Genomic DNA, 27,132 nt, shown 5'->3' with positions numbered 1-27,132 from the left:
TTATTAGTTTTCTAGTGGCAGTAAAGCATTTTACATCAAAGAACATATCATTGCAAAAATATGCATGGATGTGTATTTATCATAAACGTACACATGTCATGTTTTATGTGAAATAAATGTTCAATAATTAACAAAATTATACAATCTGTCCTTGTCACAGACATATAACATATTTTCCTATTTTCTCATTGATATTTGTTACACTTCTTTTCCTATTATGAAGCAGCGCTAACTTCAATGACATTGTCAAAGTGTCTTGATATACCATTAAAAATACCAAATTGTCGACGACCCTACCTCTATGCGTAAAAGCCAGATCAAATAGGCAGAAATATTCCCGTGTAGGGAGACATTCTAACAAAACTTTACCTGATAACTACCACCTGCAGCAGATGAGGTGCACATATTATGGCAGGTGAGTGCTACTTTGTTTCATTTATCGCAGTTAGATCGCGTTTTATAACTAACTAACTTTTTTCCGGTCAGCCTATATCAGTGGGTTGACTAGATTGTACGTTTCCCTGATAACCCCATCCCTTGTCTTGTCGAGCCTGATTGCTATTTGTGACCACACCCTCAGTGATCTGGACGCCGTCCAAGAACCAGCTCGCTGTCTGTGACTCGAGCACGCCACTCTCCGTACACCGCGCAGTGACTTGGCGGTTAGCCGTCAGGGTACTCGGTACGGTGAAAGTCACGGCAACTGTGGAATGAAATTTATAAGGAAAATGTTCCTTTTGTAAAGTCAAGAACAATTATCTATTTTGTCATGACTATATCAATTAACCTCAACAGTGCTCAAGGAGAGCATCTATGTAGAGGTTCACGTAATTGTTAATCTGTCAAAATGTGTTATCCTCAAGGTTACTTTCTTTAACAAGATTTCTTTGCGGCGAAGAGCCCAAACATTACCAAATGCAAACAATGTATTAATCGCTTTATCCTTACCTGTTCTTAAATTCAAGATGGACAGAATTCTCACGCCAACAATTATTATCCTTCCTTGAATTGCGAAAGTATCTATCGTTGCCATTCGGGCAAGAAAGTGCTGCAAACTGCAAAAGTAACGTATGCATTTTAATTATACTGTAGTCCCAATGCGAAAATCGGTTGAAGTATTTGCAATAAAGACGATCCCATGAGGACGCAATTAAGAAATGTGAGGAAGGTTATCTTACTACAAGAATGCACCAAGAAGAGTAGGATTCCACCCGTGACTGTGATCTGTTGTGCCATGTTGGTCCTCCAAGAGGGAACCTCCAAGTTTGCCATCTGCAAGAAAAAACAAAGCAAAGCTTCTTATTTAGAAGTGAATACATTGTAGGTATCAATGTGATACGATATGAATATTTAGATATACCCACACTACTTATCTGTGTCGGAATACAAATCCTTATGGAGAACATGCATGATTTATTACTCTTATGTCAAGATCTTACAGTGAATAATACCAAGTCTTCATTGCTAATATTGCAAACCCCCTCTCCTATAAGAGGCAAAGTATACATGGAACAAAAGTTCCTATAATATCACTGAAGAGTTACTACCATAATCACAAGTTAAAGTCAGAACACGTGACGCCGGCAATGACTTCTTATGGAGGCCGTAAATCTGTGAGTCATTTATATCGTGATATGATTCACGTCGAGAATGTGATCGTGCGGAAGCACAAGGTAGTGTTCTTGGTCGGACAGAAATATCACTCCGCTGTTTAGATACCAACAGTCTTGCGTCCTGAGTCGATTTCACACCGCTAAATAATAGGAAGACGCGGTTTACCAATTTCTGCCCATAGCGTAAGTTGTGACAAGACTTGTCTTGGTAATCAAACGAGTTGTACGTGGTTGTCCATCTTGAAATGGTCGCCGAGCATGGTTTAAGGAAAATGCTGATCATAATCCATTATGAAGTACTTTATGTGTTGGGGTCTTTACAGAATGTATACACCGGGAAGCCGGCATAGGAGTTAGGTGGTCCATCTGCGGACTTTGCCACAATATTATTTTGAAATGGGTGTACATTTACATGGTGAGTGAAGGGGGTTCTAACTCCGATAAGATTAATTTCATTACGTCACATTCATTCTACTCTCTGAAAAAAAAAAAAAAATCGAGTGAAAATGTTCACTCTTGAAGGAGTGAATAACAGAAATGAGTGAATTTAGAGTGAAATTGGAGTAAATTTTTAGTGAAATAGTTCATTTTCACTCATTTTGGAGTGACCTCAAGGATCACTCCAAAATCTTCGAGTGATTCCTGAGGTCACTCTAAAATGAGTGAAAATGAACATTTTCACTCAAAATTCACCCCAAAATCTTAGGGGTCATGCAATCATCCTTAAATGTAAATGTAACAATTTCAACTCTAAATGTCATATCGACACTAAATGCATGAAATGTTTTTAGGATTAAAAGTTATCATGACTGTGTGCGGTTCGCACGATTATTGAACCTAGGCCATGATTGCTCGAGTATGTACCCCCATGATTTTTTTTTACCATGGCTACTACTGAAACACTGATCAATTTAGTGCTAATTTACGTCGATGCAGGGCAATTTGTCAATCAGATGCAATAAAAACTACCTGTAGTTTCATTATTTTCAAAGCATTGATGTGAAGAAAATACTTTTAAGGTTATACGGATGTCATCATCACCATCACCTCTTTCTCTCTCCTTATAGATATACCAATTGTAGGTTATATAATTACTATCTGTAAGTATATGACTTATGTGTAGATGTACAAAATTGAAATAATTGCACACCCGCTTTTTTATCACGTCGATATTATACAAAGTCAAATAAAAACTTATATCTTTATCACACTTTTGTAAAATTGCATAATCATGTAGGCCCTTCACATAAGTTGGATGGTTATATACCACATTATACTACATTAATATTAAGTGGTATCTTTATATTAATTGTGCTGTTTGCTGTTGTTTTTCAAGATTTAGACTTCCTCTAAAGAGAGTTTACGATTATGATTTGGGATTTGGTGTAGGATACATAAATCTTTGTAATCACCGTAGTCATTACATTACCTACCTTTCAAATCTACACCTGCAAACTCGCGTGTAATTTGATGCTTGTGTTGTTTTAGCACTTGGTTCACTCTTGAAAGTGTGCTATGCGCTCTGTTGATTAAACATCTTCTTTCCTTTTTTTTTTTTTTTTTTTGGCCCATAGACCTATTCGATGTTATGATTGTGATATTCCCACGATTGAAGAAGTGGGAATGTGTGATAAATCATACTACAATCCGTGAATCATGACATAAAGATGTCACACGAGCTGCCTCTTCTTCCCTCCCTCCCTCCTTCTCCCTAGTGGGTCATTCTTAGTTTTTTTCCAATTCCCTATTATGCCTTCCGATGCCTTGCATTTCTATCAGGTTTTGTTGAATTTTATGAAAGTTATTTACATTTGGAACAATTTTGACCTTAATGCAGACTTTCACTGATGCTCTGTAAGAGAAAGAGATAACATTCCTGTGTTCAGTCGTACATTGTGATGTATTGTTTATACCATTTATTATCATTATGTTCAACAAGATACAGAGCACTCTCGTTTTGAAGAAAAAATACCCCAGTTACATCGAAATTTTGTTACCAGGGACTACAAATTCGGGTTCCAAAATCATTATAAGTGAATTACATACAATTTATTTGTTCGGCTATAACAAAATTTCATACAAGTGTATCATGAAAGAAAAATCAATTATTGAGAGGACTTCATTATAATGGGAGTAACCTGCATTTATATCATTTTGCCGCTGGTATATCGTGCTGTCGTTTGTTGTAATACCGACAATGATAAAACGTCAAAGGAGCACATGATGGAATTGGAACAGCCTTTATTTCATTTTCCTTCTTACAAGACTTCTTCTTTTCAGAACGATTATTTGGCAATAAAATGTAAAAACCGAAGAAATTTCTCACATATTTTCATGTTAACATACTCCATGCCCCTATATGCCTAACATTCTTTAGCTATGTCCCATCTTGCTATTAATGAAAAAGTATACCCTGAAAATGTCCCTGCTTCCCCTCCAGTGCTTACGAAGCTTGACTAGTGGATACAAGTTACATCCTGGACTATCCAATTTCAGATGTTTGGAAAATAAACTCATGAACACTAACCTGGGACTATACTTCCTCATTAGTGTTGAATTAATGATAGAGTCTAAGTTCGTTTTGTTATCAGACACTTCATTTAAAAGAAAAGACATGAAACATGACACCGCAAACTTTTGTTAACATATCAATCTGACACGAATGGTCGAATGGTACTTTATTTTGTTTTCATACACTTCAGTTACATCAGGTATAAGGTGTACACAGTGCGATATCACTCTGTCCACCAGACATGATGGCTGGGTTGATTTCTCTGAGGATGTGCATTATGATCTGGATTCTTAATGAATAACATACATGTAGATTTAATGCACAAATTATGGATACAACAGGGTTTTTTTTTCTTCTTTTATCGAATGGAATGTTTAACACCCATGGTGTTTATGTCTTCTTTATTGAATATTCCACACTATGTTTCATCTGTAAAATGAATATTATTTTCATTGATTTTTTTTTTTACTTAATGAAACATACGCATTCCCTCAACTTCTTGCTGACACTTGTTTATAATACGGCTCTCTGAAGAGGTGAGTCAAGTGCTCTTTAATTTACCTTGAAAAGTGAATGTGTCCATTTTTATTATTTCTTTTTATTGTGTTCTGCAGTGATGCCACAAACTGTAACTTTAAACATTCATAACTATTAATCAGATTGTCTGATTTTCCTTATACTTTCACTGTGTTCTACCCATATTGCTGTATTCACTCAATCCACATAATTACGAGGAAAAAAGAACCATACATGTAGGACAATCCTCTAGATTTCAGCCAAATGAACACTTAAATTTTCACGAATTTAGTTGTTTTGCAACCTAGACTGCCTAAAATGGCATCATACAGTTGTTTTTAGCCAGTTACTAAACCCTAATTCTAACCCCTGAAGTTTCCATTTTTTTTTTTACTTTTTCTTCTTCTCCTTTTTTTTTTACATTTCTTCTAATTTCTTTAAAAGAGAATTGATAAGGTTTCAGCCAGCAGTACTTGTAATATAATATGTAGATGGAGGACTCTTTCATACTGTTGTAAGTTTAAAAAGAAACTATCTTCACATACACTTACACAAGAATAAAGCTATGCCAACATCATTACAATCGCTGCATCACTTCATTTCTTGAAAATTCAATGCACTTTTGTATTAGTATTTATACACCAGGCACTAGTGTAGTACAATGTTCTGGAAGCGATTATGTCAAAAGCATAAAACGTGGAATGGTTCTACCTTTTGACATGTTTGTACATTTCTTGCTCTATGTATCAGTATGCAAATAGACGCATGCAGAAATTTTGTTTAGTTTCTACATGTATTGTCCCTCTGAATTCATTTTTATTGGAAGGAGAGTCAATCGCCTGTGACGGCACAAAAACTTCTTTTGACTTGGATGTCATCACCTTTCATTTTGAATGACTGGTGGAGATATCAATGGTTCTACCAGTCCAAATTCTCCCCGATGAGTCACTAACAGGGAGAGAGATGGGTTGACAGAGGGTAAAGATCCTTTGAAAGGGGTACTACATGTAGCTGCCTTCAAGATGGCACAAGCATTGCATGTGCCATGTACAGAAAACCCATGGGGTGGGGTAACTGAGTATGAGAATACAGTTGAACCTCTCTTATCCGGCCTCCCTTTATCCGGATCTCTCTTATTATACGGACGCAATCTCGCCGTGATTTTTTTTTTTAATAATTACGGGAGGAAAGGGGGATTCCCAACTCCTTGAGAACTCCTACACAAACACACATGAATTACATATTACTTCCAACATGATTAACATACATTACATCAAATTTCCTTCCAAATTGCTTACCTTCAGACATTTTAACATCCCCAAACATCCCCAAATCATCGCATTTTGAAGCGTAATTTCGTCGACTCGTACTGTTTATTTTCAAGATCTACTTGATGCATTTCTTAATAATTATTTAGGTAAATCATTCCAAGAATTTATAAAAGAAAAGGATTTCATTCTTGCAAACACGAACCTCTAGTTTGGGGTCTGTTACTGAGTGTAACAATGAAAAGGTTGCAGCATACACATTACTACATGTGGTACTACAATGGGCTACATCAGTACATGTGTATGTATATGTACATGTATAAAGCATTGAGTCTCCTGTATCTGCCCAAATCCCTTATCCGGATGAGCCCCAGTCCCGACTTGTCCGGATACGAGAGGTTCAACTGTATAACACACAATGGGGAAACTTGTAAAAACTTTGCTAGGCATCTTCTACTTACGTAGCAGGCCAACACTCTATCATGCACCGTACACAGGATGCTAAAACCATTCTGTCAAGCATGTTACATATCTAATATGTGTACCCTATAACATTTTAGTCACAATCTAGCATTCCAAATGCTACAAACGTACTACTTACTGGAGGTATTCTGGAATGAATAATTAAACATAATGCAAAGTTTGCTCTATACCACATGAATGTAGCACACAAGCCTTGAACATACAAGGTAGTGATTGATAATACTTCAACATTTCTCTCAGTTTTTCATGGATATTTTACCTGTCTCCATAAGTGTATAATGGTCTTTAACCCATTCTTTACGGGAACCTGGTTTACCAGGTTCCCGTGGGAGCAACTGATATACGGGACCCTGGTTTACCAGGTTCCCAAAATGAAGACAAGGGTGCCTGCTTCAATGGCCTAAATTCATGTTTCTTTGTGTTAAAATGCTCAGAAAAGTGGGTTTGAGAAAAAGATCAGAGTTTATTCTATCAGGATTTGTTCTGCTGCTGTTTAAAAAAAAAGGGGTTTTACAGTATTATGTACCTTTTCCTGATTTAGTTTTTTGCTTGTTCTGCGGTAAACTCGTACGAACATGTACATAATGATCAAGGCTGAGATCAGTTAGAAATGCGGGTTCGCTGACCCCAGTCACTTTATTCAGGTACCTGGTTTTGTGTAGAACAAAAGATTCTGAGAGCTCATCAGCGCACGCTCTATTCATACCTCGCACCCGATCGATATTTCCATTGTTCGCGGGCACATGTAGTTGACCGTAGAAAGAGGGACACAATGAACCGCTTGACTGCCTTCACACAGCTGGATTACCAACCTGTGTGCCTCTCTGTCGACGGGCGAAAAGAATCTCGTTTGGGGGCATTAAAGGCACTCAGAGAATTGCGGAAGGAACGGGTTAATATACAAAAGCTTCAAGTTACACAATGATATATAATTGAATACTGACACAATGTATAATTGATCTTTTGTATAAAAAGTGTGCGAGATGATTACATGAAGAAACAAACACATAATTTATCACTGGGTGCTTCAGCACTGCTACAAAACTGGACAGTGGTTGATGTGTTCCCTGAATAGCATAAATTCCCATCGCATAGACTCCCACTCCGAGTAGGAATGAATTGAGGCAAAAATGTTGGAACAGAGCCCAGAAAGTCATCTGTCTTGGCGTAGAGGTACAAACTTTGAGAAGTCACAATGAAAAATATTCCTTTGTCTCATTACACCACATCATGGCAATGACCACGCCTTCATCTTTCCGCTCCCTTCTGGAGGAGTTTCTGGTAGGCGGCCATGCCCGCTTCTCTGTAGTCCTTAGCAGCCCCAGCTGGGTCTGATGCCTGAAAGAGGGAGGGATGAGGAATGAGGAATGTAAATGAGGACAGAAGATTAATGACAGTTGAAGGGGAAAATGCAGAGTGAACAGAAAAATGCAACTACCTGGTACATGTAATGCCCCCCCCCAAAAAAAAACAAAAAAACAAAACAAAACAAAACAAAATAAAACAAAAACAAAAACAAACAAAAAAAACAAAGAGAGAGAGAGAGAGAGCAAAACCCCTCATCATGAAATGATAGGGTGCAGTCAAGACTGATTAATTTTTTACTGTAATGTTCTTCAACTTTACCATCATAAACATCAACTCTGGTAACATGTCTAGAGATTAGCCTTGTTTTTGTTTTTTCAGGTCATTATGCAAAAAAGGAAATTATATGGAATATGTAACATTATCATCTGAAATTGTAGTAAATCACTTTGGAAAGACAGCATTCATTTAATCACACACATGCCCTCAGCCCCTTGAGGACATACTGATTTTGCTATAACACACATTTCCCATAGACACCTGCCCGATTATATACTGGTCTTCGATGGGTTAACACAACTACGCCAAATTTTTTTCATCATAGGGCTCTCTGCTTCAAAACAGGGCTGATGTTTGAGATACACGAGCTCCATTTAGTGACACCACAGCTGGGCAACCACCAGGGAGGGTGATGAATCCATTAACATTGTTTGTAAATTGTATCCAATTTTTAATTACGGTGTGACTTCTACTTCACCTTATTCATACAAATATTACTATACTTTCAGAGAGAGAGAGAGAAAAAAAAAACAATCCTCTACAGATATCGCAATGAAGCATGTGCATATCAAGTAACAACTCTGAGAAAAGATCTCCTGCAACTATGCTCTTGTGCGACTGCTCTTAGCCTTTTTCAAGAAAGCTCATCTGAAGGCCACAGGTTTCAAGGTAGGATGCACACAATTTTCGATAAAAAATGACAACAACAACAACAAAATCAAAGATATCAACTTCCTACAGGCTGATTCACTTAATGGATCCCCCCACCCTTTTTTCGTTTGTTATTAGTTTTTTGTTTTTTGGGTTTTTTTTTTTGGGGGGGGGGTGATTTTTTTTTTTTTTTTTTTTTTGGGGGGGGGGGGGGCTGCTTCTGTTGGGCTCCAAACTCAGAATTTTCTTTCATCACCATGAGATTTGCCATCAACTTTGTAGATCTACTGACCTCATAAATCCCCCTGCCGACAATGATGATGTCACTCCTGCGGTTGGCGATGACCTCATCTGGGGTCAGATACTGCTGGCCGAGACTATCCTTCCCTTCTGCTAACTTCACACCTAAAGTCCAGCAAAGACAAAAACCATTTTCAATACAGACATCAGTTTGCAGGAAGCTGTACATATGCCAGTAAAATCATGTGGTACATACTTGTGTCACTAATATCATTTGTGATTGGTCAAAATAGTGGGTATTTATGACATGCACTGCTCTCATTATATGTGTACATGCAAATGCTGTTATAAAAAAAGAAAATATCAATGCAACAAGACTTTGTTAGTGCAAAGTACTTCCAGCAATAAAACTGTCATCATTTCCCTTGCTTACTTTGTCAATTTTAACAAGATTATGTTACGTATAACGAAAAAATTCCAGTGGTCCTGATTATATTGTAATGGCGGGGTTTGCCACTAGTTCATGGTCATGCATTACAGCCACAATTCTTGCACAAAAAAAAATGATATTACAAATTCAAGGTGTTCACTAGATCAAACACTGTATGGTCTGTCATGCAACATTCTGTGGTACACATAATCAAAATGCAAAGTGGATATTTTCGCGCAACTAATTTTTTGCGCTTGGCCGAGTAAGAGTTTCGCATGTTTTTACTTCCACGGAATCAAGACATCAATTACTGGAACAGATGGCATGCAAAAATATTTGCGCTCTTTTATTTTCCCGCTAGCTTCTGGTTGCGTGAAATGCGTGAAAAGTTCAACACTGCGAAAATTTCCACTTTTACAGTAGACAACTTGCATACAGCATCTTGAAAAAAAGTCTGACGAGAAAAGTAATACTAAAATCTGAAGGTAAGACGGATGGACACTGACCTGGGGTCATGTGGATGAACTTTGGGTCAGAGGTCAAGGAAGACGTGGAGATAAAGCCAATGACAAAGTCTGCATTGTCTTCAGCCATCTGAACGGTTGCTGTCGAGAGTTATGAACACATGATTTTAATCAAGTGAAAGCTCTTCAAAAGATATTTCAAAAAGAGAAAAGAAAAAAGAAAAGTGAAACAAAAAAAGCAAGAGAGCAATAGAAGACTTGGAAAATCGTGAAGCATGTTTCATTAAGAGTGAGTCCAAAATAATTGAATGAAAGTATGAACTCTATTTTTAGTGCGTTTCCCTTTTTTTTTTACGTATTCAAATTTCTGAACCAGGTTATGAGAGCATGAAATTAAAAAAAAAAGAAAAAAGAATGGTCATCACTGATATTTTCCTTGTGTTACCCTCAGTGAATAAGATTGTATGCTTGATCTGTATTATTATGAGCACCAAGGGAAAAAGATGAAACTACCTTAGACTTAATTCATTGTCACCTACTGCTTAGTGGGAAGCAGCACTACCACTGAGCTGAAGCCAGTTCATGGAAGTGAAACAATGATGTTTGAACAAATGCCAAATGCCTAAACCTCTCTATCATTCCCTCTTGGATCTTATTCATAATTAATTTACTTCCAGTACAAGAAAATCATTGTTAATTTTTTTACCTTTTGTGTAACAATGTGGAGTGCTATGACCTTAACCCTATTTTAACTGGGGGGGTCAAATTGACCCCCCACCCTCGACAATTCGCGCCACGATTCCGCAACACACAAAGATTTTGCCGCATTGTTCCATGACTTTTTTCATTGAAGTCTCCCGCATATTTTGAGACCAAATTTGCGACGTCCGATACACCGTTCTGAAGTTACGCAATGTTTTGCATATGCATGTCAACCCGAAAACAGCTGAAATTCATGATTTCGTGTGCAAATCCAATGCAAATTGTGTGTTGTTGTTTTTTTGTTTAATTGATGTAAAGATTATTTCAACATTTAACCATTGAAATTAATCAATTCTAATGTAGATAAGCTTGAAAAAGTGCCTGCAACAAATTTTGTCAAAAAACAATAGAAAACAAAAGGTCGAAAAAACAATAAAATACATAAGAAATTAACAGAACAATAAAAAACAAAAGAAACTGATTTTTTATTGCGCTATTTTTTTACAAGAAAATTGTTCAATGTGTCTTAAGGAACTCTGACCAAATTTAGCAATCCTTCAATCTCTTTAATGGAGTTATAGGTGAAACTATGATTTCATGCGTAAATTTGCATAATTTATTCATTAAAAATATAAAATCAAATTTTTCTATTGTATGACCATATAATCTCGTAATTGACATCCGGCTCTATGTTCAGGCAAAATTTTGCGGCGATCACATGATCGGCAACCGAGATCTGAAGGGGGGATCAAATTGACCCCCCCCCCCCCCCCCCAGTAAAAACTTGGTCTCAAATAGCCCAGTTAAAATAGGGTTAAACCACCCATGAAGTGACACCACACCCTTTGGGTAATCACAGTGTGGAGCCCAAGCACCATAAAACCGATGTGAAGTGACACCACACCTATTATGTTTTTAAAATGTGGACTCCTCAAACGATAAAACACAAGTGAAGTGACTAGACATCTTTTGTGTAATCACAATGAGGGGTCCTCGGACCATAAAACACCAGTAAAGTGACACAACACCTTTTGTTAATCACAATATGGAGCCCTACGACCTTAAAACACCGGTAAAGTAACACCACATGGCATCTTTTGGGTAATCACACTGTGGCGTCCAAGGACCTTAAAACACCAGTGAAGTGACACCACACACCTTTTGTGTACTCCCCAGTGGCTAAATTGCCTTTGGAGCTCATCTGGCCAATCAGGAGACAGGCCCGGTTCCTGGGTCCACCCACAGCCTTCAGGCCACTGACTGTGCCTGGACCTGCCACGGCGTGGGCGTTGGTGATGTGAGACCACTCAGCAATCCTGTAGACACCAGAGGAATACTGGTGTTGGACAGTGTTGCCGATGTCTGCAAATTTTCTGTTGCAAAGAAAAACAAATAATTAATAAAATGACCCAAAAAATAACATTTCATTTCCTGCCCTGCAGAAGGATCATATAAGGCTTGTGGACTAAAAAAAAAAAGAAAATCACATAAAAAAAGAAAGAAATCATGAATGCATCAAATGAAAGAGCTTTCAAAACTCTGTCATATCACAATGTATGTCGTGAACAAAAATATTATTTGGGGGTAAAAAATTCATGCTACAGCCTCTCTGCCTGGCAGGCGACAATGTAACACATTCAAAAACATAAAACAAGCTTAACCCGTTGAGGACGGACTGATTTTGCTACAACACGCATTTCCCATAGACAGCTGCCTGAGTATACTCGGGACTCGTTGTCAACGGGTTAAAGAGGAATCATTATAAACCTGTACTACATATGATTAGATCAAGAATTGCAAGTCTTTGGAATGGCAGAAATAGTAGTAAATGAAACAGATAAGAGTATTATCCCTTCCATACACAGTATATTAATTCACATTTCTATTATTACTGTATAGTTTCTATTTGGTTTTTCTTCATGCAATATTTGATAATAGTATCTAATTGATAAAAATTTTTCCATGGAAGTCACTTGACTAGCATGAACATTCTTTTAAAAGAAGCTCTTTCAGAGGGTCGGGGAATTATATTACCCTTAATACAATATTTCTGTAACACGTCAAAGGAAAGTGCATTCTTCTCAAGAAATGAAAATAGTCCAGATTGTTAAATTTTTCTTGAACTTAACTGGTGTGCACAAGTTACATACCTGCATTCACTTAATGGAAATGCTCATTTGAGGTAATTCCCCTTTAAACATTATTTGAAGACCCTCGAAATCCAACACTGAATGACAAAAGATAAGAGATGGTGTTATGCTTTCAGAGGGCCAAGGAATACATTTCCCTTAATACAATATTTCTGTAACATATCACAGGAAAGTGCACTCTTCTAAAGAATTGAAATAGTCCAGATTTTTAACTTTTCCCCGAACCTCCCTGATGTGCACTAGAAACATTTCTGCATTGAAAGAAAATGTTCATTTGAGGTAAATTCCCCTTGAAAACATTTTTTTTTTTTTTTTTTTTTTTTTATAAAGACCTTCAAAATCCATTACTGAATGAGAAAGATGAGAGATGGTGTTACAAGGCTGCACCTGTCTTCAAAGATGAGGAAGTTGTGCTTGGTGGCCAGCTCCAGCAGTGACTGGACGAAGCTCTGGCTAAAGTCCTCCAGGATGTCCACATGGGTCTTCAGCACACAGATGTGGGGACCAACCTCGTCTGCTAGCTAACGGAAATTGCAACGGTAGAAAGAAAGTTGAATGATATGAATTTTGTCCTGCATGAGTCAGACACTCATGATGGTAACTCTAATCATCAGCATGATCACAAGCTTAGCTCAATAGAATAAAAAATAGAGATGGCTACCACCCTTCTAACAGCAGTAACAACAGTATACCCAAAGAAATAATAGCAAGTAAAGCAACTGAGGATTGGAGTGTAGCAATGCTACAGTTTAGTCTTGAATGGCTAAATCTGACAAAGTCTAAAGAAAAACAAAAACAACTAATCAGATTTTTTTTAATTTTCATGTGTACAATCATTTCTGCCAACACTGCTTACACATTACAACCCTAAAATAATTACATGAATAAGATTTAAAGTTTCCCTCTGATAAATAATTATTTATTTCAAACAAGGTTTGATGAAGATTTGTGTGCACGTTAATGGGAGACTTGTGAGGGATGACATCACTACATCATCTTATATGTACGGGACTGTCACCGATATGATTGTTCTTGTGGAAACATGAGAAACTTCAAAATTCCCTAACTTACATTTTGCATTCTGCCTGACGTGAACAAAACAAACAAATAACAAACAATGAACTTTCAGAAGAGACACAGACAATTTATCAGTATATTTTTACACACTTAACTAGTTTAAACACAAAATTATTTTCCAAAGGCATACTGACTTTTCTCCGTGCCTGCCAAATTCTCTGATAAAGAAACTTGTCCATTACCTCTAGGACTCGATTTGACGATGTGACGTCCACAGAGAAGGCCAAGTTTGTCTGTTTCTCCTCCATGATGTTCAGCAGTTGCTTAGCAACGGGATGCTGGCACAGTCCAGCCCTGGCACCATAGCTCAAGTACTCCTGTGTCAAAGGGGGAAAACAAGAATGTTAATCTGGGTTCATTTACAATTCAGAATCAGATTCCTCCACACAAGCTACAGCATTTTCCTTTAACTTGCCAAGTTTTTTCATCAGGCTTCAGTAATACAAATTCATCAAAACTTTACCAACAGTAGTTAAGTACATGTATCTAGGGAGCCCACTCAGGTGTGGCAATTTGCCTCAGAGCGAAAGAAAAGTTGTTGTGGTACAATAGGGACTAGGGGGAATTTGGTCATCTCAAGGAGGTTTAAGAGTTGGAGTTCCAACTGGCTGTAATTACTCAAACAGCTGTCAGATTTCTATTGATGTACAAAAGAATTCCACAGGTGCACTTGTGCCTCTGATGATCGATGTTCGACGCCGCCGTCTTGCTGAGCAATCTGAAGATTCATTTTGAATGTTATTATAATGCTGGCCATATTTCACTTATTTATTCATTAAAAGAAATGAAATTTCACTTAATGATAAAGCATGTAAAACAAAAGTCAATCCCGTCCAGAAAGTTGTGCAAAAGTGTAAATCAGAGCTATATCATGTGAAAATGTTTAAAACTGTACCATCCTTGAAAGCTGGTCTTGTCACTTTTCCCCTTAATTTCCACAAATGAAACTAATATGGAATAATCTTCAAGTATAATTCTTTATTGATAGACATGTCAGATTAGTGCCCGGGTATGCCCAGTCGAGTAATTTTCATCTTTATTTCAGTATTTTTTGCCCAATTTCTATTCGCGCGTCCTCGTGTCAGTACAACCTACCTTTTATACGACGGGATAGCGAAAAGTAATTACCATCACAAAGAAATATCTTCTTAGAAAGTGGCTGGTGATTATGCAATGAGACACGAGTCTATTGTCTTCCTATCTGCGTGGCAGATCCTGTTTGGCACATGCTTCAAATATTTTTGAGTGGCGGCATCGAACATCTAGCAAAGGAAATGAGACAGTTGTGACTCCATTCTCTCGAACCTCCTTGGTCATCTCAATTCATTGCCTATTTGTTTCCAGACATCTGTGCCAATCACCGAAGAAAGCTCTCCAATGTGCATGCCAATTGGTGAACAAAGCACAGTTAGAGTTACTGCTGAAGTATCAGTGACACTGATAAGCGTGAACAGATTACCTGCATGAAACAGCAAGGCTGCTTACCTCCGTTGATGTAAAAGCATACTGATGCACAAGGGAAATTGTACATGCTATCCATGTCAAATATTTTTTTAAAGTCATATTTTCAATTTAAAGAATACCTTATCTTACAGCAATCTGTGTAAAGAGTAGCCTCTTATATAAAGAAAACAAAGGAGGCAATTCATATTTGTAATCATCGTTTAGGCATTTCTTTTGTGTGTTTGTGTGTGTGTGTGTGTGTTGTTGTTGTTTTTGTTTGTCTGTTTGTTTGTTTGCTTGTTTGGTCTGATAGTTTAGATAAAAATGTCAGCTTTGGGAAAGAGGTTTGTTGATAATTATCGCTGTTTGCATGTTATACTTGGCGGGGAATGAAAAGTAACAAGGAAACAAGAGGGATATAAAACTCACCATACGTGGCTTTTTGCTTGGTGGCGAAGCAGGCAGACTCTCAATCATGTTCTCCTGGATGAACTTGTGGACACTGTCCACCACGGCCTCACTAATCTTCTCATGAGTACGGAGGATTTTGACTACATATGGCAGATCAAAGGCACTGCACAATGATAGAAAGTGAGAAATGAAAGAAGCTGTATACAGCAGCTATACACAATAAATATCATATGCCTCAGTCAAATGTGACCCACTACAACAAAAGGATCCAAAAGCTGAGGGAGGTCAATTTTCTACAAATGACATGACATGATACCCTTACTCCTCTTCTTTAATTTCATATGTAACACAACTCATAAAAGTACTCGGTTGCAGAGATATTGATGATTTTATGAGACCATGTTGAGTGTTCTACAACTGTAGGAAAATAGCGTTTCGAGAAAACCGCCTTCAAAGTTTTCAGTCCAACGCAATCATGATCAAAGGGAGGTAAGACAGTTTTCACCTCTTGACAATGACAATAGAAGGTCTGCTCATAGTAACCTCCATGTTCATTCAAGCTTAGCAACAGCGGTCTACACACAACCAATCAGTAACCAGGATGCAAGGCACTGACCAATAAGATCACTCCCTCGTTGCTAAAGGTGTAGTCTATCTGCCGCGCTAAATCCAAATCTTCGGGCACGTTTCTGTTCCGTTGAAATTCGGAAAATCGTGGTCCAGAAAAATGCCAATTTCCTGCCTATCCTTTGATCATTTAGCTTCAAAATTTCGGCAGAAGATAGGTGAAACATTAGACTACAAAATTATGCCAACAACAGAAATTCAATAGTTTGACCAATTTTGATGATCTGACTTCAAACTCTATTTTTTTGGCTCAGCCATCAGTGACTTTCGGATCCTTTTGTTGTGGCTGGTCACACATAAACATCTTGATAAATATGACATAGAGACCACAGAATATTTTGTTTCGTCATACACAGTCAAAACATCATGCTGTGCTCTGCTATGGGAGAACACTTTTGTGCAAACGAATTGCAAAATACTGAGAAAGAACAAAGCAATGTCAATCCATTTGTTGAACATTTCAGTTCCATATTCTATAACATGCAGGAAATAAAGAAAAATAATTGGGAAAAATTAACACTAAGAGACTGGATATTGACAACACATGAAGAAAAACCTGATTCAAGAAACCTTTGAAATAAAATTGTTAATCTTCTGAGTGTTTGATGGCAAACTATATTTCTGGCTTGGTAGAGTATTTGTGATGAGATTGAAAATGTGCTGGTTTTTTTGCAGACCTTTGATATGCATTATTAGAAATACACCAATGGTTCTAACCTCAAGAGTTTGAAATGCTCTACTGTAAAACACTATATTTTCGCGGCATGAAATTTTCGTGAATGGGAGCCAACAGCCTTATTCGCAGCATGAAATTTTCGCGAGTTGCCTGTAACATTCAATGCATATAGTAGTCAAGATCATAAGCGTGCATTGTAATTTCACAAAATTCATGAATATAAAATGAATGCGAGCATTCCTCATTTTACAGTATATCATTTCTTACCTATAGAGATTGATGCCACTGTCCTGTAGCCGTTTCTTCCCTCCTTGCGCTCTGTCCAGCAGCACGATGGCATCCGTCACTTTGAGCCCAACCTCTGCCAGGGTCTATCGAACAGGAAGAAACATGGACAACAACCACATCACAACCTGTACATTATCTCCATAGTCATCACAAGAGTGTTGTATGTCTTACCAAGCTGAGAACAATGCCCGGGATAGAAATTTTCCTGCTCATATTTGCACATCATTCATACATTTATGATAAAAGACAGAATTGCACATAATATGGTTGACACAATGTTCCAGACTCACAGTAATTCATACAGTGCACTCCCGTTACAACGAACACGGTTATAACGAAATTATAACGAAGTAAATCTTCTGGTTCCAAAATTATTACCATTAAAGCCTATGGTACAAAATTCGCTTAAAACGAACACGGTTATAGCGAAATTTCCGTTATAACGAAGTCTTTTCGGAGCGCCACAGACAAAGAAAAACAAAAGAATTGTGCTCCGTTATAACGAAATGCGAATTGCTTTCGAAAATACGTAGCGGAACAAGCATTTATAGCGTCTCTGCATGGGTGAACGCTTCACACCACTGTGTGTTCGCTCCTTGTGTCTCACACAGTTTCTGAGAGGAATTTGCGTTTATTATTGTAATACAGTTATCCCATCACATTTCACATAGCTTTGCAGTGTATTCAGCCAACGTAATATACGTGGTTCCTTGTATATTGTATTTGTTCGGTTATAACGAAATTTCGTTATAACGAAAGAAAACTGCCGGTCCCGAGCATTTCGTTATAACGGGAGTGCACTGTATAAGCAAATCAAATTACAGATGACAATTGTAAATCCCACCATTCACATTTACATCAAGTGCTGTCTTCTTAGACATAACTGTTTAGTAGCATGAGGTTAATCAGGGCTGCACACTAACCCATTTTTTCTGCCGGTCCAACCTGTCTCTGTCGGACCGGTAAATGCCCCGTTTTAACATTTTTTACCGGTCTGAACAGAAAATTTACCGGTCAACAACGACAACCTAAAAAATAAACTTATTTTCTTGTTTTTTATGGACGTACCCCCCCCCCCCCCACCCACGGTACATTTTACAGATTAATATTTTTTTTTAACTTGCATTATCTATTGCACAAGAAAAAAAAAAGATAGGAAAAACTAGAATGTTTGTTTGTGAATTACAGTGTAAAATGATAATGAACAAAATTAGATTGTATCAAATGCGTTTGTGACTTTTTCTAAACATCGGCGCACGAACTTGCTGCGTAACCTGCTCTTGGTGGTCAGTTGGATTGCGACGATTTAATGAATTATTTTAGCTGTGAAATTTTCTGATGTACGCGCTCCAAGGAGTTCTTTATTTTTCGCCCGATAATCTATTCGCATTTGTGCATGCGTTCTTGAAAGGCACACGACATGCAGGGCCGAATTTGCAATCCTTTTTGCGCCCATTTCCACCTCAAGTATTAGCGGGATTGTGACGATTTCATAAATTACTTCGGCTGTAATCTTTTATGATAACGCGCCAAAATGGGTTGAAAATGTGTCCTTCATTTTTTCCCGATAAACTCTTCGAATTTCGTAAGTGCGTTCTTAAAAAGATGCACCACATGGCCGAATTCATGATACTTTTTGCGCCTATTTCCACCTCAAATATTAGCGGGATTGTGACGATTTCATAAATTACTTCGGCTGTAATATTTTCTGATGCAAGCGCCAAAAGAGGTTGAAAATGTGTCCTCTATTTTTTCCCGATAAACTCTTCGAATTTCGTAAGTGCGTTCTTAAAAAGATGCACCACGTGGCCGAATTCATGATACTTTTTGCGCCTATTTCTACCTCAAATAATCAGCGGGATTGTGACGATTTCATAAATTATTTCGGCTGTAATCTTTTATGATAACTGGCCAAAATGGGTTGAAGATGTGTCCTTTACTTTTTTCCCGATAAACTCTTCGAATTCACGGCGTAAGTGCGTTCTAAAAAAGATGCACCACATGGCCGAATTCATGATACTTTTTGCGCTTATTTCCACCTCAAATATTAGCGGGATTGTGACGATTTCATAAATTACTTCGGCTGTAATATTTTCTGATGCAAGCGCCAAAAGAGGTTGAAAATGTGTCCTTCAATTTTTTCCCGATAAACTCTTCGAATTTCGTAAGTGCGTTCTTAAAAAGATGCACCACATGGCCGAATTCATGATACTTTTTGCGCCTATTTCTACCTCATATAATCAGCGGGATTGTGACGATTTCATAAATAACTTCGGCTGTAATCTTTTATGATAACGCGCCAAAATGGGTTGAAAATGTGTCCTTTATTTTTCCCGGATAAACTCTTCGCATTTCGTAAATGCGTTCTTAAAAGATATACGACACGGCGGAATTCACGATCCTTTTTGCGCCTATTTCTACCTCAAATATCAGCGGGATTGCGATGATTTTTTGAATAACTTCGGCTGTAATCTTTTATGATAACGCGCCAAAATGGGTTGAAAATGTGTCCTTTATTTTTCCCGGATAAACTCTTCGCATTTCGTAAATGCGTTCTTAAAAGATATACGACACGGCCAAAAATCATGATTCTTTTTGCGCCTATTGTTTCCTCAAACTTCGACGGGATTGCGATGATTTCATGAATTAGTATTCGGCTGTAATCTTTATGATGCACGGGCCAAAAGGGATTGAAAATGTGTTCTTTTTTTTTCTCCCAATAATCTCTTCGCATTTCGTACTTGCGTATACGACACGGCCGAATTCACGATCCTTTTATCGCCTACTTCTACATTGAATATTAACCGAATTGTGGCAATTTAATGAATAACTTCATATGTAATCTTTTGTGATGCGTGCACCAACTAGAATGGTTGAAAATGCGTTCATTATTTTTCTCCCCATAATCTCTTCGCATTCCGTACATGCGTTCTTGAAAGGTATACGACACGGCCGAATTCACAATCCTTTTTGCGCCTATTTCTACCTCAAATATCAGCGGGATTGCGATGATTACATGTATAACTTCGGATGCAATCTTTTATGATACACGCGCCAAAATGGGTTGAAAATGTGTCCTTTTTCCCCGATAAACTCTTCGCATTTCGTAAATGCGTTCTTAAAAGATACATGACACGGCCAAAAATCATGATTCTTTTGCGCCTATCGTTTCCTCAAACTTCAACGGGATCGCGATGATTTTATGAATTATTATTCGGCTCTAATCTTTATCATGCACGGGCCAAAAGGGGTTGAAAATGTGTCCTGTATTTTTCACCCAATAATCACTTCGCATTGCGTACATACCTATACGTCACGGCCGAATTCACGATCCTTTTAGCGCCTATTTCTACATCAAATATCAGCGGGATTGCGATATGTCATTAATTATTTCGGCTGTTATCTTTTGAGATACATTCACCAGAAGGGTTGAAAATACGTTCTTTATTTTTCTCCCGATAATTTCTTCGCATTTGTGCATGCGTTTTCAAAATTATACATTGCATGCAGGGCCGAATTCGATATTCTTTTTGCGCCTATTATTGTTTACTCAAATTCCAACGGGATTGCCAAATTTTCATGAATTACTATTCGGCTGTAATCTATATGATGCAATCGCCAAAAGGGGTGAAAATGTGTCCTTTATTTTTCTCCCGCTAATCTTTTCCCATTTCGTACATGCGTTCACATTCACGATCCTTTTTGCGCCTATTTCTACCTGCAAATATCAGCGGGATTGTGGCGATTTCATGAATTACTTCGGGTGTAATCTTTTGTAAAGCACGCACCAGAAGGGTAAAAATGTGTTTTTTATTTTTCTCCCGACAATCTCGTCGCATTGGTGCATGCGTTTTTGATGAACAACACGGCATGCAGGACTGAATTCAAGATCCTTTTTGCGCCTATTATTTCCTCAAATTTCAACGGGATTGCGTTGATTTCATGAATTGTTATTCGGCTGTAATCTTTTATGATGCACTCACCAAACTGTTTCCTTTATTTATTTTTTTTTTTCTCCTCTATAATCTCTTCGCATTTCGTACATCATAAGCTTTTGAAAGATACGACGCGGCCGGTCGAATTCATGATCCCTTTTGGGACGATTTCTACCTCAAATATGTAAGCGGGACTGCCATGATTTCATAATTTTTTTTTCTCCCTAGTATAATCTCTTCACATTTTGTGCATGCGTTCTTAAAAAGTTCACGGAAGGGCCGATTTTGTGATCCTTTTTTTGCGCCTATCTTCATTATGAGACCATTCTGAGCGAATGAAAATATTCATTTGTGAAATGACTGTGTAAAATGAAAATAAACGCAATCAGATCCATTTACTGTATCGCTGAATATCGAATGTGTTTTTACTTTTTCTAAAAATCGACACTAGTATATTAGTTCTAACATAACTGCCACGCTGCAGCGAAGCCGGGATCGGATCGATCTTGCGTTAAAAATCATGAGTAAAATGACCCAGAAATGCGTGCGCTTCTATCAATGCTTCTTGTCTGGCATGACCGCCGATCGCAAGCAATCGAAAAGCAGTTACACTGTATACATGGTATGCTTTGCATGTATTGCATTGCATGCAGTGCGTGAGCAGCGCCAAATGCGCAAGCTAGCGCGACTCCGATAACTGGTCGACTGCTAGTAGTGCTCAAAACTAATCCCGTTTACTGTACAAATTGCACCGGTAGACATAAACGAAAACTTGCGTAAAACTTGTTGAACAGTGCGATATCTTGCATTCTGTTTCTCCCTGATCGGGGCTGCTCTTTTTCTTTCTACTGACCCACCAATGTTTGTTTGTTTTTTTTTACTGGTCATGTCGGACCGGTAACTTGTGGATTTCCTGAAAAGTTACCGGTCCGACAGTGACTTTTACCGGTCTTTGACCGTCGGACCGGCGCCAGTGTGCAGCCCTGAGGTTAATTCTTTCTAACCTGTGGTGATGATGTTGAACAGATGGTTAATATTAATAGTTTACCAGTTGAGAACTTGAGCTACATTGTACGAGCAAATCAATAAATCAATAAACAGGAACAAAATAGTGATACATTAAAAAAAAAAAACGAAAATAAAGAAAGAAAAAAATGGGAAAGGGAAAACAAGAGTTTCCTATGTATCATTTACACTGCCAGAAAAATCAGAAAGTTTCTGCCGATTTTGGCAGGAAATGCATATGCACAGGGTTATGTTGTTTTGTTTTGTAAGTGATGCACATGTGCAACTTACCAGCCTGTCTTTGAGTGTAGCGCACACAATCTCTGAACGAGGATGGAAATCATGTGACCAAAAACTAAACTAAACCGGCGAGTCTGGGAGCGAGAACACTAGCAAAAAAGGAAAAAAAAAAATAATAATAAATCTGCAGAGTTTCAAACAACTCCACATCTTAGGAGGATTTTTCGATTCTACTTTTTCGCTCACATACCCTCTGTTGCCCAGTAACTTCCAAAAAACATGAACTGGAAGGTGAAAAAAAATATGGCTGATGCAATCTGTTTGTGTATAATACACACGCCTGCTGCGTTGTTGCAGGGAGGTAAGAACTCACCTCCCTGGTTGTTGTATATGTTTGCAGTTAATCTTGCTACCATCTTACTGAGACCTCTGCATACCTGGGCAGTCTCCTGCACACTGGAACCACTGGTTACCACATCCTCCACCACCAGGCAGCGATCACCCTCCTGGAAAGCGCCCTCTATCATCTTCTTGGTGCCATACGATTTGGCCTCCTTGCGGCGAATCAGCATGGGCTTCTTGTGTTTCACGGCAATCAGCTACGTGGGGAAGGAAAGAAATATGACATGGTCATAGATTGATATTGCCAAAATTCATCTTTACTTCATAATTCTGTAAACAAAGTTAAAATCTGTGGTAGACAGATGCACGATACAAGAGGGGAATCTGCAGAAAACACGAGTATTGATATTCAATAAATAAACAGCAGGGATAGAACACCTAAATCTCATTGGTTAGCGATGCCTCTGTGGCACGATTGTGTCATGGGCAGGTCACTCTTATTGAGTGTATTCAGATGGATAAATGTGAACCTGTTCCACAGACTCCACAAAAAGTCACCCACAATGTGATTTTTCCCTATTTTTATTTGTTTTATGTCTTAGAGACCATACTGAAAATATAGAAGAAATACAACAATTAGGATCAAGATAAAATAAATTTTGATTATACAGAGTCTGCCCATAAACTAACATACAGTACATACTTCTGAAAGTATGTCTTCCCAAAGTTACACACAGAACTCCATTCACTTACTGTAGCAATTGGTAGAGCAGTGTAAGGAACCCCACAGAGATTATCACAGCTCACACCATTGGTTGTTGCAGTCTCCCACAAGACATCTGCGACAGCATCCTGTATGGGGGAGGGGTTAATGTACTGTTATATGTGCAGTGCAATTCTTCTCACAATACAGTATCAAAGATTAGTTGATGATGAAATAAATAACAATCTGTAACGTTAAACATTATAGAACAGTGGGTGGTGAGGTGATTAGGCTAATGAAATTGAAGAGGGAGACCACTGCCCCGGCATACCATCATAATCTTTTCACACTCGGGCAGGTGTCTATGTGAAATGCGTGTTGTAGCAAAATCAAACCGTCCTCAACGAGATAAATTCAGTTCGACTTCGTGAAACATCCCCAGGGCTGTGTAGTAAAAGTTAATGCTCAACGTTCATACAGAAAGCAGTTGCTCAGCTTCAGACAACATCTGGGCCCTGTTTCATATGAAGTTGATTGATAATGAAAGCAACTCTTGCTGGAATGATAATTGTTGTGGTAACGGCAAGAATCCAGCTTCCTGATTGGCTATTGCTGGAAAGAGTTCCTTATGCCCCCCCCCCTCCACTAGTTTGCGCAAGATAGATGGATTACTGGTTTGTTTTTGTTTTTACTAGTAACGAACTAAATAACCATTAGGGCCTAGGGCCTATACCATTTATGGGAAGACTTCCTTTTGAGACATAACCCTGGCATGGCCTTCATTTAGTTTATTATTGGTGAAGAGGAGTAGTACAGTAAGGGTACCGGTTTTCGACACTTTTAGCACATTTCCTTGTTTACCATCAATACTGCACCGTTTTACCTCGGAATTTCGATATGAAGTTGAGCTACAAAGGCCAATAATAATATGCCTTGAACGAATTCCCATTTGAATGCACTCGTGTTCAATTTTAGCGATTTCCGTCACGCTGTCGCTGGCATCAGATTTCGACACCCAGCATTTTTCGACACAATCACAGCGCGCATCACGCATAAATCACATGGCGCGTACAGTATGCGTACACTGCATTGTGGACGCAAACCAGCAAAGTACCGGCGCAAGAACTTGTTGTTTCCTCTAGTTATATTGTGTCTTATCATGGGAATGTCGAAATCTGGTGCCACATTCTCAAAGCCAACTCTTTCTACAAGTTTGCTCATTTATCACGAATTCAGCCATGAAATTACTAAATTATAAGTGTCAAAGACGATTATGAAATCAAACATCAGGATTTGGCAAACAAACTGATACTAAAGTAAGATAACCGGCATGGGTGAATTTCATTTTACGGCGATATACAAAATGCGTCATATTGTTTGAACCCCTGAAAATGGCAGACATCAAAATTTCTGCTGTCACTGTGTTGCTTTTCTCGTAAATATTCTACCGTCGGATTATGATGACAAGTGACAAACGGTGTTTATATAAGACTAGAAATGTGATTGATGACTTGGTTGATTGTTGAAGTCAGACGTTTGTATTGAGTATAAAATTTAATAAGAATTATCTGCTGGGTGTCGAAATCTGGGTCCTGTCGAAAACTGATGCACTAACTGCTAACGGTAATTTGTTTGTTTTGTGCAAGTTGGTGGGGGAGGGGACATAAGGAACTCTTTCCCTATTGCTAGTGGAAGATGCCATTCTAGCGAGAGTTGGTATTTGCCTATATATATGCTAACATCTTTTATGAAATGGAGCCTTGGTCCGAGTGGTCGGGCCAGCTCCAGCGATGCACTGGGCCCACTCGCACCCCACTGCACTGCACTGGAACTGCACCGCACTGAAGCTGCACCGCACTGGAACTGCACCGCCATCTGTCCCGTCTCTAGCTGTCCACAATCGGTATTAAAGTACGAAAAATGGTCTAAAATTACTAGAATTAACTCCTCTCTTCCGTCAGATCTTTCGGTTGATTAGTTAGCTCTACGTTCAGAAAATTTCAAGAGCTTTAAAACTTTCTTCCGAAGCGTTCCCTGTAGAACAAAACTGTACGGTTGTCTCAATGTATGTGTACGTACATCGAAACGTGTGCATTCTATATTAACAAATCACACTATGCCGACGTCAAACACGGTCGCCGAGCACCACGAATATGAAACACGACGACGTGCAATTTACTCACCATTATCTCTGGATATGACACCATCACCCTCAAATCGAAATACACAGGTGATTGGATTCCACTTTTCAGCGTAAATGAGCCAAACTTGACTGCATTTACGTCAAAAAGCCGCAAAATTAGTGACTCTATGTCCATTGTTCTTGAGGATGTGTTTACTCTCTGAGCTCGTTCCCAGACAAATTTGGCGGTCCATACGTCCAGCTGCTGAGACATGAGCTGTACATCAACTACACGTGCTACTTCTTTTGTTTTGTCGGATACAAGAACTGAAGCAACACGCCGAACTTTCTGGTCATGCAGCCGCTGCAGGAGCTCAACGAGCTAGACACTAGAGGAGGTATGGTTGGGTGTTCATAATATCGGACACCTAACGTTTTTCTATCAATAGAAACGTGAAAAATCTCACAATTTGCCTGAAATTTTACTCACGTGTGGAGAAAATACTCCGGATTCACAAGAGCGCACTGAAAATGCGATCTGAGGTACGCGCTCTATTGACCGATTCGGGTTCGTTGAGGGCAGCAGACATTTTACGGCACAGGGCGCAGCCATAGTGGGTGTATCAGCCGACCCCCCCTGCTCTCCCCCACCCCGGGGCAACATGTTTACACGCACTTGTAACAAAGGTTCGCGCACTAAGCAAGCATTCGCGCACTCAGTACGAGACGCCCATTGGCTAAAGCAGTTTTTCATTCTGCGCGCGCGCTAATGTAGGGAGAGGGGTGGGGGAGTGCGGAGGGGGGGTCGGCTGATACACCCACAATCAGCGTGTTTCTACAGAGAATCCGATAGACCTAGCATTTGCAAGCGCGTAATCAAACAGTGCGCTAACGCAGAACCGGGTTGTTTCTACAGGGCAATTCCATAAATTCGGACGTACATTTTGAACACATTAATAAGCTGCCAAACATACAAAGATTGAGAATATGAAACTTTTTTCTGGCCATGATATGACAAGTGGTTAGTAGAAAACAATTAACTATGAAAAAATTATGTCAAGACCTCAGTGACCTTGGAATGATTAAAAAATAGCATGTGTTCGGACGTACACAGAAAAAGTGAATTTTCTGACTTCATAAGTTCAGTCACAAAGTTCTGTGAAGTATGCAATATTTTTCTAAAAATTCACATTATATCAGTTAAAGTAGATGTGAAATGATGTAGAAATGTAAAAAGAATTAGCAATTTAAACAATTAACATGGAAATTATTATGTTTGTTTTTTGTTTCGGACGTACAGTTTCGGACGTACACGACCGCCGTTTCGGACGTACACTATGTACACCCTCAACAACACTTATAATAAATGCAAAAAGAAATTTGTTACATAACTATTATTCATCCTGGGCCCTTCTCAGATGATAGCACTTGTCTATCATGTCAGCATTACCAGTGTAAATGAATAAAACCTCTTCAGAACATGAAAAATACTGTATACATAGGGTCTGTGCATTATCAGCTGCCTTAATACATGTAACAATATTCAGGCATGTTAAGTACATTATGTATATATGTACTTGTATTACAGAACCGGAATTCTAATATCAAACTTTGTGATTATAACACAAAATACAGCCTAAAAACTTACTG

The 27,132-nt window shown here is 38.5% G+C and overlaps 1 protein-coding gene across 3 annotated transcripts; it reads right to left on the bottom strand.

The window, feature by feature from the left end:
* Positions 1 to 25,729, bottom strand: LOC140235559 (uridine 5'-monophosphate synthase-like). Of its 3 annotated transcripts, XM_072315564.1 has the most exons (14): positions 25,544 to 25,729; positions 23,411 to 23,509; positions 22,753 to 22,914; positions 17,115 to 17,218; positions 15,563 to 15,707; positions 13,873 to 14,007; positions 13,001 to 13,134; positions 11,622 to 11,836; positions 9,804 to 9,902; positions 8,920 to 9,032; positions 7,099 to 7,730; positions 5,523 to 5,589; positions 1,179 to 1,272; positions 1 to 703 (listed from the first exon to the last, which is right to left on the bottom strand). In XM_072315564.1, exons 1-11 carry the CDS (start codon positions 25,676 to 25,678, stop codon positions 7,641 to 7,643), a joined length of 1,431 nt encoding a protein of 476 aa, XP_072171665.1. In that variant the 5' UTR covers positions 25,679 to 25,729; the 3' UTR covers positions 1 to 703; positions 1,179 to 1,272; positions 5,523 to 5,589; positions 7,099 to 7,640. The 3 variants fall into 3 exon arrangements, with proteins under 3 accessions (XP_072171665.1, XP_072171666.1, XP_072171668.1); XM_072315565.1 differs by lacking the exon at positions 5,523 to 5,589 and having other exon boundaries at positions 7,615 to 7,730; XM_072315567.1 differs by lacking the exons at positions 1 to 703; positions 1,179 to 1,272 and having other exon boundaries at positions 4,249 to 5,589.
* Positions 25,730 to 27,132: the final 1,403 nt, after the last annotated feature.

The sequence above is a fragment of the Diadema setosum genome, chromosome 12 (genome assembly GCF_964275005.1).
Source record: "Diadema setosum chromosome 12, eeDiaSeto1, whole genome shotgun sequence".
NCBI classification, from domain to species: domain Eukaryota; kingdom Metazoa; phylum Echinodermata; class Echinoidea; order Diadematoida; family Diadematidae; genus Diadema; species Diadema setosum.
This window is presented reverse-complemented; position numbering and strand designations above follow the sequence as displayed.

Excerpts from the sequence above, each read along its gene's own strand:
- LOC140235559 (XM_072315564.1), bottom strand. The coding sequence starts at position 25,678 with ATGGACATAGAGTCACTAATTTTGCGGCTTTTTGACGTAAATGCAGTC. Across the intron at positions 15,708-17,114 it reads AGTGGCATCAATCTCTATAG|TGCCTTTGATCTGCCATATG; the intron begins GTAAGAAATGAT and ends ATCATTGTGCAG. Across the intron at positions 7,731-8,919 it reads TCGGCAGGGGGATTTATGAG|GCATCAGACCCAGCTGGGGC; the intron begins GTCAGTAGATCT and ends TCCCTCTTTCAG.